Below are 18,771 nucleotides of genomic sequence, written 5' to 3'. Positions count from 1 at the left end.
ATTTACTGGAAGGCCAGTACTTAGAAGATCGTGTTTGATTCACTGTAGGACTTCTGCATTTTGTATCTATTTCATTCTGTGAAAAGGGACCATTTTCTCTCTCTAGCTTAAATGCTGAACGGTTTCCTGTCATCATTTTTTTGTCTTTTTTAATCATTTTTATAATTCCTCTCAAACATGACACAAATATTGGACTTCACATACTTTGTCAGTTTTATTGTAAAAAACGAAAGGATTTGTATCCATAAATAACATATAAACTCCACATTGTGGATGTAGAAAAATATGTAAATCTTAACTGATTAAAATAGTCAAAAAAAAAAAAAACATCTCACTGCATTTCAAGAAAACAGTTCCAGTCAAAGCATCACAGTAAGCTATGTGCCTCTTGTGAGCTCACTGTTTAGACAAGCTGATCTCATTTCGAACAGTCTCTTAAGGGGTCGCGTGACCCACACAAAGTTTCATGAAGATGTTAAATTCATCATGAAACCCACCAAAGCCTGCGGCCTAACTATTCGCAGTAAGTCATCATGGTCAATTTATGACTCGTGTCTTGACTCAATCCTCTCTGTTTAGATAGACCCACTGACCATCAAATTTCTGCTTCTGTAGTAAAACAGTCAAAGGTGGCGTTATGCATAACACTGCGTTTGGTTCCAAAGCTCTCTCACTTGGGGCTTCGGATTCTCCCGGTTTGCCACCGATGAAACATCAGCATCACTGTCATGGTTGGCTGTGATGTGCATTTCCATGCCAATATTAGAGCTGGAAAGGGTAATCCTGTATATACTGAAGTAACGGTTTTGGTAAAGGCAAGCTCTCTGTGCAGGTTGTGTGTTTGTTAATAACCAATCGTGTAAGATGTTGCAAAGAAGGAAACGCTTGAGGACAGTGGATTGGTCTTTTGAGTTTCAACAACACGGCACATTCCTTGGGTGTTGATGAAGGTACGGGATTGATCTCTTCAGGTTTTTCCTCCTGCTTTTCGCTCTTGGAGCCTACGTAGTGCTGTACAAGGCTGGGTATATCAGGAAAAGACTGCAAGCGAGATTTGACGGGTGAACTGGAGTCCAGACAGAAACGTCCGAGGGTGTACTCGATACGAACGTTGGTCGGTCCGCGGCCAGTTTTAACAGACAGTGTCAACATGTAGAGGGGGTGACTGCTGTCCCGCACCAGAAAAGTCCCCTCAGATGCCCCCTGTAGGACAGCGTGGGCCTCGCTAGCAGAAATGGCACCCCAGTACCAACCTGCATAAAAAATAGATGGCATTAAAAAAAATGTCTTAGGAATTGATTTCAGAATGATCTGATTAATGAATGCACATTCATTTGGTAACACTTTTTGTATTCATTAGTTAAAAGAAGATAATAGGAAGATTTGGTGTACCTGAGGCTTCCAAATAGGAGAAATTGTTGTAGATGGATATCAAATCCTTTTTAGGTTCCCACCGTGCAGGAGCGTGGATGCACCGGGTGGATGAAAAGGGCACCTCAGCAAAGAAGCTATCGGGCAAACGAGTCCTTGGGCTGGAAAAAATAACAATAATCATTAAAATGGCTTGTTATTTATTTATTTAGTCGACGGTTTTATCCAAAGCCACTTAGAAAATATTTTATCAATGAGTTAACAATAAGTGCATTGTACAAAGCCATGTTTACAAATAGTACTTGAGGTTACAGCTGTTCAAGGTAAAGATAAATTAAAAAGCATCGATCACTGAGTTAAAACGAGTATTTATTTGCACAAATTGGTTTAGCTGATGTAGACGATTTTTCATGAGGCATTTTTAATTAAATAATGACGTTTACAACGTATAATGAATAATCGATGAACGGTTGCCATATATTAATGTAATGTCAACAAAAACAACACCCTGTAACTAAATATGTTTTAAAATACACATAGCGATTATTACACCTACCCAAATATCAGAATGTGGTAACTTAAGGGGCGTCTTATGTATCTACCCTGGTGCTGTTTAAAATAATGTTTATATTTAAAAATTAAATATTATGTAATGATTAACGTTTTCAAATATTATCTATGACTACACAAAATGCAAAAAATTTGAAGTTTATTTATTACTTGTGTTGTGTTAATTATAGGTTAACAAAGAGCCAAACAAAACTTCATCTACAGAACGCAAAAATGTCTGGTATTCCGTTAATTAAAAAAAATGGACCATGTATGGTTTATTATTGTATGTATTAATATAAGGAGGAAGTGAACTTACCCTTGGACGCACAGAATCATTGTTAAAATGTCCAGTTTAACAGCTCTCCTAAATGTTTCTACGGTTTTACACTAATAATCCTAACTTCTCAGCTCAGTGACATTCTTAATCGTAGACAGGATGTAAAATAGTGTCAGCCGGACGTAAAAAAATTGTTTTGTAAAGTACAGGATTGACAGGGCAGAGCGGAGACGAGCGGCGTTTCTGTTCAAGCTCGTGCCCTAAAACTGAACAAGAAGCGGAACACCGCAGGGTTTGGCTTGTTCGGTTCGTCTGACTTCCCTGAACTAGCTTTCTGAGAACCTACCACCTCCCCCCCGCGCGCATTTAGCGCCTGTGACGCGATCAGCTCTGTGAAACCCGGAGAATCAATCCCCTTTTCTTTCTCATTCAAGCATGCGGCAGTCCCGTGAGTAATACACTAGAAGCGGAATGGTTCTTGAGTGACTCATGTGGGAGTTTTTTTGTTTTTTTGGCTACGATCGGTAATTGCTTCATGATGTTTGTGATTGACGTTTGTGATTCTCGTGAAACCGCACTCCTAGCGTTCCAAGAACTTTCCAGGAAAACTGAACGCCTGTGCGGAGTTCAGCCAATCAGGTCCCACCCCGCCGACGAAACCCCACCCCTCTGTGTACATGCGTCCGACTTAACCATTTGTTGACTGTTGAAATTCATATATAAACAAATGTGAACTCTTGAGATCTAAAAATAGACAGCATACAGTATTTATATTAGTCACATTTTTATATTTGTGAAAATAATAATTATTTAATTAATTTAAAAAAATTAGATTTAAATAAAAAAATTTAATACATAACAACGTCACAAAACACTGCTGTTGCATGTTATCTTTGTAAGTTTATTGACATTAAGTTGCGATTTAATAATGATGCTCTTCAATTCGACTATTTTTTTTCCAGTTTTGCTTTAGTTTTGTTCAATTTGATAGTTTGTTGTAAATCCTACACTTAAGATTTGTTTTTCTGCCATCTGGAGGTTATCAGGTGTATTACAGTCTATGCAGAAGAACAGTACAGCCCTGAGGGAAGCTGAAAATAATCACCAAAAACTCAGTCACACAAATTTATTTATGTAACATTATGTTCATAAGTGTTGCAGAAAGGGTCTGTTTGTGGTCTGATTATCAACACTGTTATATGTAGGCCTACTTATAAAAAACAACAGGAATATTTTTGATAAAAATCACAAACAGTTGTTAGTTCAATAACATTCAATATCATTCAATAAGACTCGTATTTTCAATGGTGAAAAAGTGTTGGACATAAAAGTTTTATTTGGAATTATCTGCCTACTAGAAGATACTTTTACACAACATTTTGAGATGAGATACACTCTAAAAAAAATGAGTGCTAAAAGCTCGTAATCATAGGGGAACCATTTTTAGTGCTACATAGCACCTATGAAGAACCATCTGGGGGTGATATAGCGTCACTATAGCACCAGATATGGTTCTATATAGCACAATAGGGTTCTACACAGGTGCTCACTGTAAAAAAAATTCAGTGGAAATTACAATGTTATTGCAGCTGGGTTGCCGGTAATCCACCGCAGATCAAAATGTATGCCATCCACTGGCAAGAGTTTGTTCAAAGTTAAATAAATTCCAAACATCAACAAGTCTTTATCTTTACAGAATAAAACCATACAATAACAGCCACATGCAAAGCATTCTGGGAACCAGAAATCATCATCAACCTTTTTCAGATTTTGTTTCCCAGAATGTTTTGCTTGATGCTGTTTTTTTAGTTTTACTCTGTAAAGACAAAGACCTGCAAATGTTTAATGTTCATTTAACTTTGAACAAAATGTTGCCAGTAAAAAACATACATTCAAATCCACAGCAAATTACCGGCAACCCAGCTGCAATTTCTACGGAATTTTTTTTACAGTATATGGCACTCAAAATGGTTCCCCCATGATTACGAGCCAGTGAGCCAATTTTAGTGCTGTATGTTTATGATATATGACAAAAAAGAGAAACAAAATTATCAAATCAATGTATGAGACAAAAAATATTATTCATATTCATCACATTGAATCACATTTACTTGTCTAAAAGTCAATCTGCATCGTTCAGCATCTGTTACCAGCTGAAAAGCTGACATACAGTAGTCAAGTAATCACATTTTGTTTTTATGTCCGATCTGGCTCTACTTGTTCTTGGACTATTCAATGGTTACATGTTTTTCAGAGTAAACCAGCCTACCTTATTCTCTTCTAAATTATTAATACAAACCACAAACATGTTTATAATATAAGCTCTCTACTAGCATTAAAAACTGTTATTTCTTATCAAAATTATATTGAGTGTAGACATTTAGAAGAAATGTGTACATGTGTATGAGAGTACGCATGTACGAGATTGTGTAGGAAAATATGCTAAGAAAATGTACATAGACATAATGAATTCCTGAGTTTTCCTCTTTCTCAAAGATATACAGGTTAGCACACCAAATTAATAAATATCCAAAGAGATACCAAAGCCAAAAAAAGTAAAAACAAAAAAAATGAACACAATATTTAAACTATCGTGGGAAGAGCAGATTAGAAATAGGAACTGTGGAACATTACAGGTACAACTGAAGTTCATCTTTCTCTCCTTCCTAGCTGTCTCCACTTCCCTTGATGAGACGTTTGTTTCCCCTTTTCCCAGCAGGCCCGCGGGGTTTGGCGAAGGCTTGCTTGTGAGTCTGCTGCTTAGGATGGACCTCATCATACAGGTATTGTTCTGTCAGTTCATCTCCGCTATCAATCTCCAGCTATATGAAGATACATGAAATTATTAGAAAAGCTAAAACAGGCAGCCAAATTATAAAGCACTTCAATTCGGTTCTGAACTTTCAGAAAGTGAGTGTAGCTTTACCTTTTTAGCCACCTCTAGGTGAAAATCCCTCTCGACTTCCTCCAGCAGTCGACTTTTGCAGCTAGAATACAGCATCCTTTCCTTGACACTGCAGCTGTATCCCGGCATGGAGTATATGAACACTGTGGAGAGCGATAGGGGAAGGTGTGCCAAAAAAATTAGTATATGGTGAGGTCTTAATAAGGAATATGTGACCCAGTCTAATGTTATTTACTGTTTTCTACATAAAATCCTATCACATAACGTAAAGACAGTTCTGTGAAAATATAACCTTGATATCTTTAATCAATGATTGAAATCATATTTGAATATAATATCATAATTATATTATGAGCATGGAGGGTCACGAAAGGACTTACCGACAGACTCCAGGTGTTCCCCCTCATGTGAATGTTTGTAGAGGAAGAAGTGATATCTGGGTGTATCCGTTGGGATCCGGCGGGGTAGATCACGGATGTCTGTCGGGCTGGTGTGAACCAAATCAATGGTTTCCTTCTCTGTGTCCAACTTCTATAAACAGAACACAAAAAATGGTATCATCAATGTACAGTAAATGTAATGTATTGTAAATGTGACTGTGATGTTTTTCTAATGCAATAATATTCATTTCGAATTGAGGCTGAAGCACCTAAATGTTTTTCAACTGTGAGTGTTGTGTGTATCGCACCAGTTGGATGTAGTTGATCCGTCTCTCTGCGAGCTGTTGTAGGGCACGTTTAGCCTCGACCTTTAAGGGAAAGGCAAGACCCTGTAGAGTTTGATGTTTAGGGTCCACGCTGATCTCAGTTTTCACCTAAAGACGCCCATAACAGAAGCATTTTGTTACCACATTAGCAAATAGTTTGACCCCATGAGACAAATACTTAATAATGTGGTATACTATTAGTATTTGGGTAAACTCTAGTAAACACTGCAGTGTGCTGTAGTATATTACTGTAAAACTGTACACAACTTTTTTGAGTTAACCCCTTTTTTTTAGTTGAAATAACTTTTAAAGGGGACTTTTTAAGATGTAAAATAAATCTTTGGTGTCCTCAGAGTACATATGTGAAGTTTAAGCTCAAAATACCATATAGATCATTTATTATAGCATGGTCAAATCACCACTTTGTAGGTTTGAGCAAAATGTGCCATTTTTGGGTGTGTCCTTTAAAATGCAAATGAGCTGATAAAATGCAAACATTGATCGGCATTGGGTCGATTATTCTCTCTCTCTCTCGCTCTCTCTCTCTCTCTCTCCACTAATGGAGTAATAAGAACCCCTTTTGACATCACAAGGGGAGCCAAGTTTCAATTTCAATTTTCACATGCTTGCAGAGAATGCTTTAACAAAACTAAGTTAAGGCAAACAGGTAACTTACTTTTTTAAGTTAAACCAACAAATGTTTTATTTTTCTGTGCAAAATATACACTTTATTAATACTATAGTATTCATAGTATTAACTATATTGAATTGATAAACTAGAATAAATACTGTAGTATATCATAATATAATATTTACTATAATACTATAATATTTGTGTGTGAATGCACAAACAAATTTCGAAAATCATTGGCAGCGTGAACCACAAATTAAACGATCCCGGACGCATTTTATCTAAACTATGTGTTAAAAGTGCTTAAGTCACATAACATTCTATTCATCTTTAATTAAAAAAATACCAATTAGGGTCATTTTTATGACAGTTAAGCACATGTTTCCACCCTATCAAAATATCAAATGTTAAAAAAAAAAAATGTCTACGAAAGCAAAATGTTCAGACTTAGGGCTAGTTTTAGAATATGCCTATTTGTTATACAACATTGTGTTTCACATTTTATATATAAGGTGAGCAATTTTCTAAGTAAGGGATAATGTAGAGGCAGCCGGTAGTTATTGGGAAATAAGCCCCGACAGTGTGATCAGGACCCAACGCGAAGCGGAGGGTCCTGTATCACACTGAAGGGGCCCACCTCCCAACAACCACCGGCCGCCTCCACACCATCCCGCTTATTACACGGCTACTTGCCACATAAGAAAAAAACTGGACATGAATATGAATTTGAAACATTTTATTGGCATATTTGTTTTAAATTAACATTTTTATCCTTCCGCGAAACTTTGCACAGATGCATAAAATGATCGTAATACCTTATTAAGATCCTCTGCTTCATACTTGTCTGTCTCCATTTTTTTTTCTGTTTTAGCCAGTCTTTGAGAAGTTTTAATGCCCATTCTGTTTTTTTTTTGGTGTTGGCTTCGTAGCTGTCATGCTCTATTTTGTCAAGTTCAGTCTCAGTAAGCTCTCTGTGTCTTGTCGTTGTTCGTTCTTCTATCCACTGTTTAAATGTTTTGTTTTTTCCGTACATGTTAAAATTAATGTCAAAATGTTCCATTCTTAATTGTGGTTGTCCAGTGTTTGTCACAAGATGGTGCCAAACAGTAATCTTTGTTGGCGCGGAGGGATTTAAAACATACAAGTAGTCCGGCTATGCGTTATTACTTTGGAGCGGTTATTATTTGAAAAGAACGAACCTGCAAATGTCTCAACTGACCAATCAGAATCAAGAATTCCAGAGAGCCGTGTAATAAAGATATAGATTTCAAGCACTCACCTGTCTAACTCTCCCCTGGCAGCACAAAGATTGAATAAAGAATGTGTTAAAGTTTAAATGTACATTGAAATGTCCCCATGTTTGAAGCGTTAACAAATAGCTCAAGCATTAAATGCATGGTCACCATACAATGTAGTGTGTGTTAGTATAGATGGATAGCTGTAGTGTTTTTTCACCTCTGTGATTTTGATTCGCTGTAGCTCCTGTTCAGCAGCTGTAAGAGGGGCTGGTGCTGAACACGACGTCATGTGACGCAGGTAACCTTGAAGGCAAACATCTTCCTGGTGATGATACAAAATAGAGGAGGTATCAGTGCCGGCTCGTGACTGCTCATCCGAGGGGCGCTAATTCAAAATATGTGTTTGTTGCATCATGTGAATCAAGTGCATCACATGTTGTGTCAAAAAAATTGCACATGCATCAAAACAGTTTATGAAAAAAGAGGTCCACAAAATACACGCAAGACACTTCCTTAACAGTAAACTTTGATTACGCATGAGATCATGCGAGTATCTGGCAAACGCAAGCATCTCTTTTATCATAAACCCTTTAGACGCGTCTGCAGCAGGCACTTATTTTGACAAGACACGTGAGGCACATAGGTTCACTCGATGCGCCAAACACATATTTTGAAATTACAAACCACACACATGACAGGGCGGCGCTACATATATGAACAACTTCACATCGAGCGCCCTCGAAATAAAAAGTCACCGGCTGCCACTGGCAATTATTTACAATGACATTCACATTCACATATTTATTGATTTTGTAAGTTGTCCTTGAGTGCCATGAAAGGCGCCTTGAAATAAAATGTATTATTATTATTATTATATGGTGAATAAAAAATCAACATGGGGTGGCTTCCCAGACAGGGTTTAATTTAAGCCAGGACTAGGCCTCAGTTATATTAAGCCATTTATTTTAAGATATGTCGTTTTTAAATGAAGGCAGCTTAAATATGCATCAACCCTATCCGGGAAATCACCCCATTGTATTGTACATCTTTATTTTAAGTGGAAATTTATCCTTCACTCTTTTAGGCAATATGTAAATATATGAAAATATTCTTGTGCAAATGTTAATTTGATCCATTCTTTCTGAAACAAAATGACTATAAATATTTTTGTAGGTAAAAAAATACTAGAGTTGCACTCTAAATACACAACTTTACCTCATAAAAGCAGATTTGGCAAATGCTTTAATTCAAAGCACCTTACAGTACGAAGTTTTCAAAGTTTGTTAGTATTTGTGTTCCTGGGAATTGAACCAATGACCTTTGTGCTGCTGCTGATGCAACGCTCTACCAGCTGGTTTACAGGAACATATGTGTACAGGCGTTTGTTCTGTATGAACAGTGTATATTTATTTTCTTTGTGTTGACCATGGCTGGTGATGAATTCCAAGAACATTCCTAGAACAGTCCCAAAAGAGGTCTGTTTCTAAATAAAGGAACATGGTGGTCCACTTTGTGAACGTTATCAAGGGGAAATAATACAGGTTCAGGGTACAGTATTTGACTGGCAGGTAAATACAGATAATGGGGGAATGAGTTTATATATCAGCACACATCCCTTATTATGGCTTTTTGGTGTTTCATGGAAAATACATAATGTTTTATTTGCAATCAATCGGTCTAAAACCGTATTTAGGTGATCATTACTTACATTAGATAAAAGCAAAGCAATGATGTCAAAGTCGAGCAAAAAACGTATTTTATCAGTTTGGGTGTTCTCTGGGATTGAACCCGTGACCTTTGCATCACTAATGCAATTCCCTATCCACTGAGTTGCAGGTACACTTCTAAAGTTGTAAATGAATTCTAGGATGAGAGATTTCATTTGTGGATCTACAGTATACAGACATTATGGAAAAACTGTGAAACAATGTTAGGCGTACTGTCCTAAAATGTTCTTCAAGCATGATGTTACTGTGTATGTTAGTACCTCGACTGTCCCGAACATCTCATCTTTGACGTGGCCACCACCAAACTCTTTCTTCACTGTTGCTCGGGTGGCTGCATACAGCATCTTTTGTCTGACCTGTATCAAAAACCAACGATTTACATTGTTACACAATTCAGCAGTAAACTCTCTGGCATGTATACCAATTAACTATTAGATTTAAACATTTTATTAAGAAAAATGAAATGGCGACCTTAATGCTGGGTTGGTTTTAACCCAGGGCTGGGTTGTTGTTACTCAACCATGGGTTGAAACAACCCAACCCCAGCATTGGGTCATTTTTAACCCAGCCCTGTGTTCTGTGCAATATTGACCCAGCCCTTGGTTAAAATAATAAGTGTAGATGTAAACCGTAACACCCTCTAAAAAGGTAAAAGATTAATATCAAAGGTTCAAAAACACTGTGGTATCTAGGAATTGTATGTAGTTTACTAACTTCAGCCTGACGTCAAGCTCTTACATCAGGTTGACGTCAAAAACCAACGTTGGACTGACATCAAGCTGTAACGTCGAGTTGAAGTCATAAATTAAAGGCGGAGTCCACGATGTTTGAAAGCCAATGTTGATATTTGAAATCACCTAAACAAACACGCCCCTACCCCAATAGAATCTGGACCTTCTGTTGATAGACCCGCCCCACACATACGCAACCCGGCAAGGATGTCGGTTAGTAGACACGCTCCTTACTGCTGATTGGCTATAAGTGTGTTTTGGTAGTCGGCTCGTCTCCTTTTCCAAAGCGTTTTTCAAACATCGTGGACTCCGCCTTTAATGTTGGCATGACGTCATGCTGTAACGTTGAGTTGACGTCATCAATTAATGTTTGCCTGACGTCAAGCTGTAACGTCGGGTTGAAGTCAAAAACATCCAAATGTAATGTTGGGTTGACCAACGTCGGAGTGACATCAGTCTGTTTTGTCGGGTTGACGTCATAAATCAATGTTGGGTTGACGTCAAACTGTAATGTCGGGTTGATGTAAAAACAAACGTCAGACTAACGTCCAAATGTAACGTTGGGTTGACATCAAGCTATTATGTTAGGTTAACCAACCTCAACCTGATGTCAAGCTGTAATTTCTGGTTGAAATCAAAAACCAACTTCGAACTGATGTCAAGCTGTAACATTGGGTTGACGGCAAAACTCAACATCGGTCTGAAATCCAAATGTAACATCAGGTTGATGTCAGAACCCAACATTGGCCTGACGTCAAGCTATTACATTGGGTTGACGTCATAAATGAATGTCGGCCTGATGTCAAGCTGTAATTTCGGGTTGACATCAAAAACCAACATTGGACTGACGTCAAGGTGTAACATTGGGTTGACGGCAAAACTCAACATCGGTCTGACATCCAAATGTAACATCAGGTTGACGTCACAACCCAACATCGGTCTGACATCCAAATGTAACATCAGGTTGACGTCAAAACCCAACATTGGCCTGACGTCAGGCTATTACATTGGGTTGACGTCATAAATAAATGTCGGCCTGATGTCAAGCTGTAATTTTGGGTTGACATCAAAAACCAACATCGAACTGATGTCAAGCTGTAATTTTGGGTTGACGGCAAAACTCAACATCGGTCTGATATCCAGATGTAACATCGGGTTGACATCATAAATTAATGTCGGCCTGATATCAAGCTGTAATTTCAGGTTGACGTCAAAAACCAACATTGAACTGACATCCGAATGTAACATTAGGTTGACGTGAAAAAACAACATTGGCCTGACGTCAAGCTATAACATTGGGTTGACGTCATAAAGGAATGTCGGCCTGATGTCAAGCTGTAATTTTGGGTTGACATCAAAAACCAACATCGAACTGATGTCAAGCTGTAACATTGGGTTGACGACAAAACTCAACATCGGTCTGACATCCAAATGTAACATCAGGTTGACGTCAAAACCCAACATTGGCCTGACGTCAAGCTATTACATTGGGTTGACGTCATAAATGATTGTAATTTATTGTAGGCTAATGAAGAACTATAGATAGTTAAAGTCAAACCACATCAAGCTACACATCTTCATGTCTGGATGTCCAACCTACTGGAGACTGGTCAGGTGACCAGGAGATAAAGAGCCATTCATAGCCTTGGGCGTTTTTAGAGTCCAGACGATATAAAATGTAACAGGGCTCGAGAGGGCTCAGAAGGGGAAGTAGGAAATGGTCATAGTCTTTATCCCAACTCTGACGTGGCTCTCTGTATGCACCCAGGACCAGCTGCTCTGAAACACAGAAAATGCTCTCATCACAAATCTAGCGCAACCAACACAACACACATAACAAATATTTTATAACATTTATCATAGCATAGTGTTTATCGCTAAACATGTTTACACTTGTGTAATATTACTAATAACAAACAAGTGAAATGTTATCCATTATCTACCTTATGCTATAAAAAGTACATGACAAACCTTGTCTCTAACCCAATATAGCAACTGCAGCTTACTTCACATAGAGACACTGTAATCTTCAGTTATTTATATATCAAACACTTCAATAGTGAAGGGTGTCATCAATTTTGGATACACTTGACTAAATGTAAAGTATGAAATTAGGTAATCGTTATATACATTTTTATATAGTTCAGTTATAAACTGGGCCTATATATTCACTTCTTTTAATTTATGAAAAATACATTTTAAGATTAATTTAATTGTTTATGCATTCAGAAGGATTTTGGAAAGGTAGTAATGGAAAAGCATAATTTAGTGTCCATGATACGTGGTATCTCCTAAGAAAGCTGGGAAGGTACCAAAGCTGAATGAATTTTAATACATTTTTAATACAGTTAATAAAATGAGATACTAATCTATTGAAAAATTGCATTATTTAATTTACTCAATGAACACAATAAGTGTCAACAACAGAAAATCACACATCTATTCTTAAGCACCTCAAAAAAAAAAAAAACTACTAAAAAGTTACAAGCATGGGTTTATGATCCTCTCACAACCTTTATAGTCTCGGGTATTCTGGCCTATGTTTGTACTGATCCAAGCCATGTAATAGATACAATATGATCTTTGATATGCTATAACATTAAACTTTTATATGGTTATTTAGCTCGTGACATATTTGCCAACTTACTTCATCAGTATAAACTGTGTTTTCCAAAAACATTATACACCACAGAATAAAACTGTACCTTTTCTGTCACTGGGGTGGTTCCCCTTAAAGGTACAGACTACAGCACATTGAAATGATGTAACTTTAGAGGTACAATATTATACCCTAAGGACCAATTGTGTACCTTTTAAAGAACAATTTTGTACTAGTGAAATAACCTTTAATAATACCTTTAAAATGGGTCAATAAAGGTGACATATCACAGTTTAAGTGCTATAATTGGGTCCCCAGTGCTTTTATCAACCTAGAAAATGTGAAAAAGATCAACCCAGTAACTTAGTTTTGGTAAACCATTCTTGCAAGCATTTGAAAAAATAAGTCATTGAAATTTGGCTCCCCCTGTGATGTCAGAAGGGGATAATAACGCCCTTTCATCTGCACTATCCAGCCACAACACTGCCATTTAGTGCAGAGATCAGCTCATTTGCATTTAAAAGGACACACCCAAAATGTCACAAATTTTAACATGCTATAATAAATTATCTATACGTATTTTAAGCTAAAACTACACATACATACTCTGGGGACACCAAAGACTTATTTGACATCTTAAAAAAGTCTTGTGAAATGTCCCCTTTAAAGTGCAGTAATGTACCCCAAAAAAGTACAACACTGTATTATGTTGTAAAGGTACAAAAGAGGGCAGTGGTTCCCAAACTTTTTCAGCGTGTGGCCCCCCCTTGTGTACGGTGCATTCCTTCGCGGCCCCCCAAAGAAAATTTGTGACAAAAAATTGTTCTAAAACTCAACATTTGAATAAAAAAAACATTCAATTATACAAAAAAGTAGTGATTTTGGTTAGTAGCCTTATTTGTTTAGGTTTAATTACACAGAATTCATGATAAATTAATTTGTATTTCATAAAATTTCATAAAACTGGGGCCCCCCGGCACCATCTCGCGGCCCCCAGTTTGAAAACCACTGCCTTAGGGTACCACCTAAATGACAGAAAAGGTACAGTTTTGTAAAAAAAATTCTGACAGATTACATGGTTAAATTTTACCTTTATGGCTATACAACACATTGACATGTTGTACCTTTTGGGTTCAATATTATACCCTAAGGACTTATTGTGTACCTTAAAGGGATAGTTCAGCCAAAAATGAAAATTCTGTCATCATTTTTGGCTAAACTATCCCTTTAAGAAACAATTTTGTAACTGTTTAGGGGTACAAAACAGTTAACTATAAAAGTACACAATAGATCCTTAAAGTAGAGTAATGTACTCAAAGAGGTACAACATTGCGTTATGTTTAATATATCTGTAAATTACAAATGCATTTTTTCTGTATATAATTTTTTTTAATAAAATTTGTTGTATAAATAGTTTCTATTGCTTAAAAATATGCCGAAGATAAAAGTCCAGGGCAAAAGCAATAACAGGAAGGTGTGATTTTAAAGGCCTTTTGCTCTATAACAAGTGTAAATGTTATTACCATCATAAAATGATCATCACAACACAGATCTTAAGAAGTGATTCATGCTCATATAAAAAGATGGGATGACTGTGGGATCTATAAATGCGCTGTAATGTGGAGAGTGTATTATAGTGCATGGAAACACTGCCCTGTAGGAACTGTCCATCTAAATTCACTTATAAAAGATATGTACAATATTCACATATAGGAAGAAAAAATCAGTATTTTATCAGGTCAGTATTACAAAAATAAATTCTTAATTTTATGCAAAATCCAATATCCGCTGTGTTATTCTGTAATCTTTTCTCCCTTTTTTCCCAAAACGCGATAAACGCCAGTCATCCTTTTCTGCAGAATGCAATAAATTCGCTCAACAAATAACAGCGCACCATTCCACGCACTGTAAACAATAATGGCGGCGGGTTGAATTCACATGGAATCCTAGTCTTCCTCATCTACTTTGTACTTCGTGATCAACAAACAAACAAAAACAAAATAGTAATTTTGATGGCATTGATAAACCAGTGGTGGTTTTCTGTGCCGGAAAAGAAAATTAAACCATCAAAAAAATAATTTACGCGAGAGGCACTCGGGAGACGGAAAAATGCCGGCTGTTGCTTGTTTTCACGACAGCATCAAGCTTCTGTCATGCTAACACATGGGGATCTTATGAAAAACTGTCCATTATTTTACTCAAAGCCAACGAAAATCGAGCAGGAACAAAACAGTTTACAGCTGATCGCTTTAAAAAGGTTTAGTGACGACGTCCCAAGGATGACAGCAGCAATGACAGTGTTCTTAATATGACAAAGTAAGTGTTTTGATTAATGATATAATGTTTATTTTTTATTTTAATGAGTCTATACCAGTGGTTCTCAAACTTTTTCAGCGTGCGGCCCCCCTTGTATATGGTGCATACCTTCGCGGCCCCCAAAAATTTTTTTTATAACAAATTTGTTCTAAAACGTAACATTTAATAAGACAAAACATATTAAATTATACAAAGTAGTGCTGTTGGTTAGTAGCTTTATTTTTTTTTAGGTTTAATTACACAGAATTCATGATAAATGAATTCATTTTATAAAATGTCATAAAACTGGGGCCCCCCTGGCACCATCTCGCGGCCCCCAGTTTGAGAACCACTGGTCTATACCACTAGTCAACTTAATGAATATAACATGGCAAAGATGAATGCACATTTATATATTGATTCAAAAGATTTATAGCATTTTGAAAAAAACTTATGGATTTATTTTGTGGAAAAAATAATAAGTTTTTATAATAAATCTTTGAAAATCAAATTATGGATTAAATTTATTTATATTTTTATAACCTAAAGATGCCATGTGAACGTTTGAAACAGAAAAAAGTGGTTTTCATCTTGTCACTTTCTTGGTATAGAAAACAGTTTTACCGAAATTAGTCTAAATGGATTTATATATAAATGAATATATATATATATATATATATATATATATATATATATAAATGAATATATATATATATATATAAATGAATATATATATATAAATGAATATATATATATATAAATGAATATATATATATATATATATATATAATATATATATATATATAAATGAATATATATAATTATTCTGAAAGGGGTTTCCAGTTTTCACAAATACTGTATGTTATCAGCAAGTTAAACATCAGACCAACAACACAGTTATGCACACGCATACAAAACCAGGCAAGTACATTGCTGATGTAAGCACATTTAGTGTTACCGAAATCACATCTGATCCTACAGGTCCTTCGTGTCATTGGTCTACTGTCTCAGCCTTTACACAGATCACATCGCACGCGAGCACATCACTGACTTCCTGAAACATTCAGCCCAACGCACCCTCAATAACCACTGTAATAAAGTACCGCTTACACTATAAAAATGATGGGTTGTTTTAACCCATTGTTGGGTCCAAAATGAACATTTTCTGAATGAATTTAACCCAAAAGGTAGGCTTGTCCCTTTTTGACCTAATGCTGGTTTAAAAATAATTGGGGAAACGTGCATTGCAGTTTTTTTTTGTAGCCCTGCTTTAATTAAAAGCTTGCTATGAATGCAATGCCATTCCTATTATAACTGCAATTGCATTCAAGGCCTCTGCTTTAAAGGTTGTGCCGACTGTGAGAATTTGCACCTGAACTGAAATGAACTTCAATTGTGCACATTGTCAAAGACATCTAGCAAATCAATAACCGCATGCATCACGAACACCGTGCACCCACGTACACGTAAGCAGTCTGATCGACCATCAAGGGGATTTCCTGATGCTCTTTTGCAGCAGCTGCTATTCTGAGGTTGCACACATTCCAGCTATCAGCACGGACACATAGTTTCCATCAGCTTTTCGCGTACCCCTTAACACACACATACGGAAAATTGTTTGCCGGCACGTAGGTGCCAGTATCAAAAGACAAGCATCTCCATGAGCCCTGCATGTCATAATAAACATCGCCACAACAAATATCACGTGACACCATGTTCGGATCGAATGTCAGCCTCTTTCTTTGTCAGTTTTAACAAAGAAAATCCTATAATTACGAACCCTAGCAGGTGACCAGTCTTCCAGTCTGACCAGCCTAAAAAGTGACCAAAACACAGCTAGCCCAGCTTGCTACACCAGCAAATCCAGCTAAAACCAAGCTGGGAGACCAGCTAAAACCAGCTCATGCTAGTCTTCGCTGGATTTTTCAGTAGGGATATCAAGGGTATATGTAGAAAACAGTACATCCGTCACTGGAAATAAACTTTGAATCAAGAAAGAGTGTGAACACCAACACATGCGCACACCCAGAAGTGAACTTAGGTAATAGCGAGTGACTTCAACACAAATTCGATAGTGTTTTGATCTTTTAAGCAACTGGATCTTGTCACCCGATAGTGAGCTTGCATTTCAGGAGTACTTGACACTCGTATGCAAACACACACACACGCGCACACCTTCATTGCAACAGAGAACAGGTCATCGTTCCTCTGACCTCGGCACAGTTTAGCTCTCCTGAAGCTTCTGTGTCATCTGACCGAGCTCAGATCAAAACACATTGTGAAACATGTTTTGTTTCTCTGTCCTCATATATGCCCTCGCCTCAACGGCAATAGCACCCCCCCCCCCAAAAAAAACCCCAAACAAACTACTAACCAGTAAGATATCCAAATTAATTCTTAATAAAATAGGATAGATACATAGATATGAATAGATATGTCCTCTTGAGGTACTAATATACAGCCTTAAGGTACAAAGGTGTACTTTTTGAAAGGGTATTGCTTTAGTGACAGCTTTTGTGAACGAAAAACGAAACGAAAAAAAGTACACATTTGTGTTTAAAGAGTGCATATAAGCACCTCAAAGAGACATATTGGTACCTAAATAGTACACGTTACAACCTACAACTCAGTGACAGGATTGGTACCAATTTGTTCTAAGAGTAAAAGGTACCAAAAAGCACCATGGTACAATATCAACACAATAGAAATATCAAAGTGTTTTGTAAATTTACCATGACTACCACAGGGTCAGATGAAACAAAGATTACATCTTGTTGAGAAAACATACATTACTGGAAAGTACACCCCATATAAAACCAACATGTGTAAGGATCCATCTTCTAAAACCTACATTTTAAAATAGGTTTACTCTTTTTTTTTTTTTTTTGATTAACAAATTTAACACATTTTCCTAAAGCTCTTTCTAGGTAAGTACAAAGAGTCCGAACACATCGCACCCCTCAGTTCACTCACCGTCTTTGATCAACACCTGGATGAGGCGGCCAAATCCACTTCTTGCTCTGGCCAGGAACTCCCTCAACTCTTCTGTGACCACCAGAACCAGAAACATGGCGGGTCAGCGTGATGCCTTCCTACCCGCCGAGCAAACTTCCGAGTTGGATGAAGCCGGATGCACAGATCGGGTCACCTGGATGATCTCGAAAATCTTGGTCTGTTAGGAAGGGGTTTGTTAAAAGAACATTAAAACACAATATAAAAGAGCGTGAGTTCGGTGAGTGACAGTGTGTGTGCTGTTCAAGCTGAAGAGGAGCAAGTGTGTGAGAGAAGGCTCCTGTAACTGGGACAGGATCATGTGTGCTTGCAGAAGGAACCCGATCCCTCTCGCCCCAAATTTAGCAGGCATACTGGCTGGCCTAGGGTGACCACCTGACCATCCCCCAGCACTGCCCAGGGACCACTTGGTGAAATCATGCATACAAATATTGTATTTACGGTTAATTTCATCATTTCTCTTAAAGGGATGGATGGTTCACCCGAAAATAAAAATTCTTTCATTATTTACTCACCCTAATCTTGTTTTAAACGTGTATACGTTTCTGTTGAACACAAAAGGAGGTACACTCTCAGAAATAAAGGTACAAAAGTTGTCACTGGGACAGTACCCTTTCAAAAAGGTACACTTTTGTACCCAAAGAGTGCATATTAGTACTTTAAAAAGGTACATTTTGGCAGTTTAAAGATACATATACTTGTACCTAAATGGTACATATTAGGACCT

At 37.1% G+C, this 18,771-nt stretch overlaps 2 protein-coding genes across 2 annotated transcripts; both read right to left on the bottom strand.

The window, feature by feature from the left end:
* Positions 1–195: 195 nt before the first annotated feature.
* On the bottom strand, positions 196–2,814 carry cisha (cytokine inducible SH2-containing protein a). The gene is made up of 3 exons (XM_055212608.2): positions 2,240–2,814; positions 1,393–1,532; positions 196–1,253 (listed from the first exon to the last, which is right to left on the bottom strand). Exons 1-3 carry the CDS (start codon positions 2,257–2,259, stop codon positions 763–765), a joined length of 651 nt encoding a protein of 216 aa, XP_055068583.2. The 5' UTR covers positions 2,260–2,814; the 3' UTR covers positions 196–762.
* Positions 2,815–4,852: 2,038 nt separating this feature from the next.
* Positions 4,853–18,377, bottom strand: twf2 (twinfilin-2). The gene is made up of 8 exons (XM_055212609.2): positions 18,006–18,377; positions 11,739–11,917; positions 9,668–9,763; positions 7,898–8,002; positions 5,794–5,919; positions 5,486–5,636; positions 5,127–5,248; positions 4,853–5,022 (listed from the first exon to the last, which is right to left on the bottom strand). Exons 1-8 carry the CDS (start codon positions 18,100–18,102, stop codon positions 4,867–4,869), a joined length of 1,032 nt encoding a protein of 343 aa, XP_055068584.1. The 5' UTR covers positions 18,103–18,377; the 3' UTR covers positions 4,853–4,866.
* Between the last annotated feature and the right edge of the window lie 394 nt (positions 18,378–18,771).

This window comes from Misgurnus anguillicaudatus, chromosome 8 (genome assembly GCF_027580225.2).
Source record: "Misgurnus anguillicaudatus chromosome 8, ASM2758022v2, whole genome shotgun sequence".
NCBI classification, from domain to species: Eukaryota; Metazoa; Chordata; class Actinopteri; order Cypriniformes; family Cobitidae; genus Misgurnus; species Misgurnus anguillicaudatus.
Note: the sequence above shows the minus strand (reverse complement) of the source record. Positions and strands in the feature narration are given on the sequence as shown.

Coding starts and splice junctions, on each gene's coding strand:
- cisha (XM_055212608.2), bottom strand. CDS start 2,259: ATGATTCTGTGCGTCCAAGG. Junction 1,533..2,239: donor ATGATTCTGTGCGTCCAAGG/GTAAGTTCACTT, acceptor TATTTTTTCCAG/CCCAAGGACTCGTTTGCCCG. Junction 1,254..1,392: donor CTCCTATTTGGAAGCCTCAG/GTACACCAAATC, acceptor TTTTTTATGCAG/GTTGGTACTGGGGTGCCATT.
- twf2 (XM_055212609.2), bottom strand. CDS start 18,102: ATGTTTCTGGTTCTGGTGGTCACAGAAGAGTTGAGGGAGTTCCTGGCC. Junction 11,918..18,005: donor CCAGGTGTTGATCAAAGACG/GTGAGTGAACTG, acceptor TCTGTGTTTCAG/AGCAGCTGGTCCTGGGTGCA. Junction 5,023..5,126: donor ACCTAGAGGTGGCTAAAAAG/GTAAAGCTACAC, acceptor ATCTTCATATAG/CTGGAGATTGATAGCGGAGA.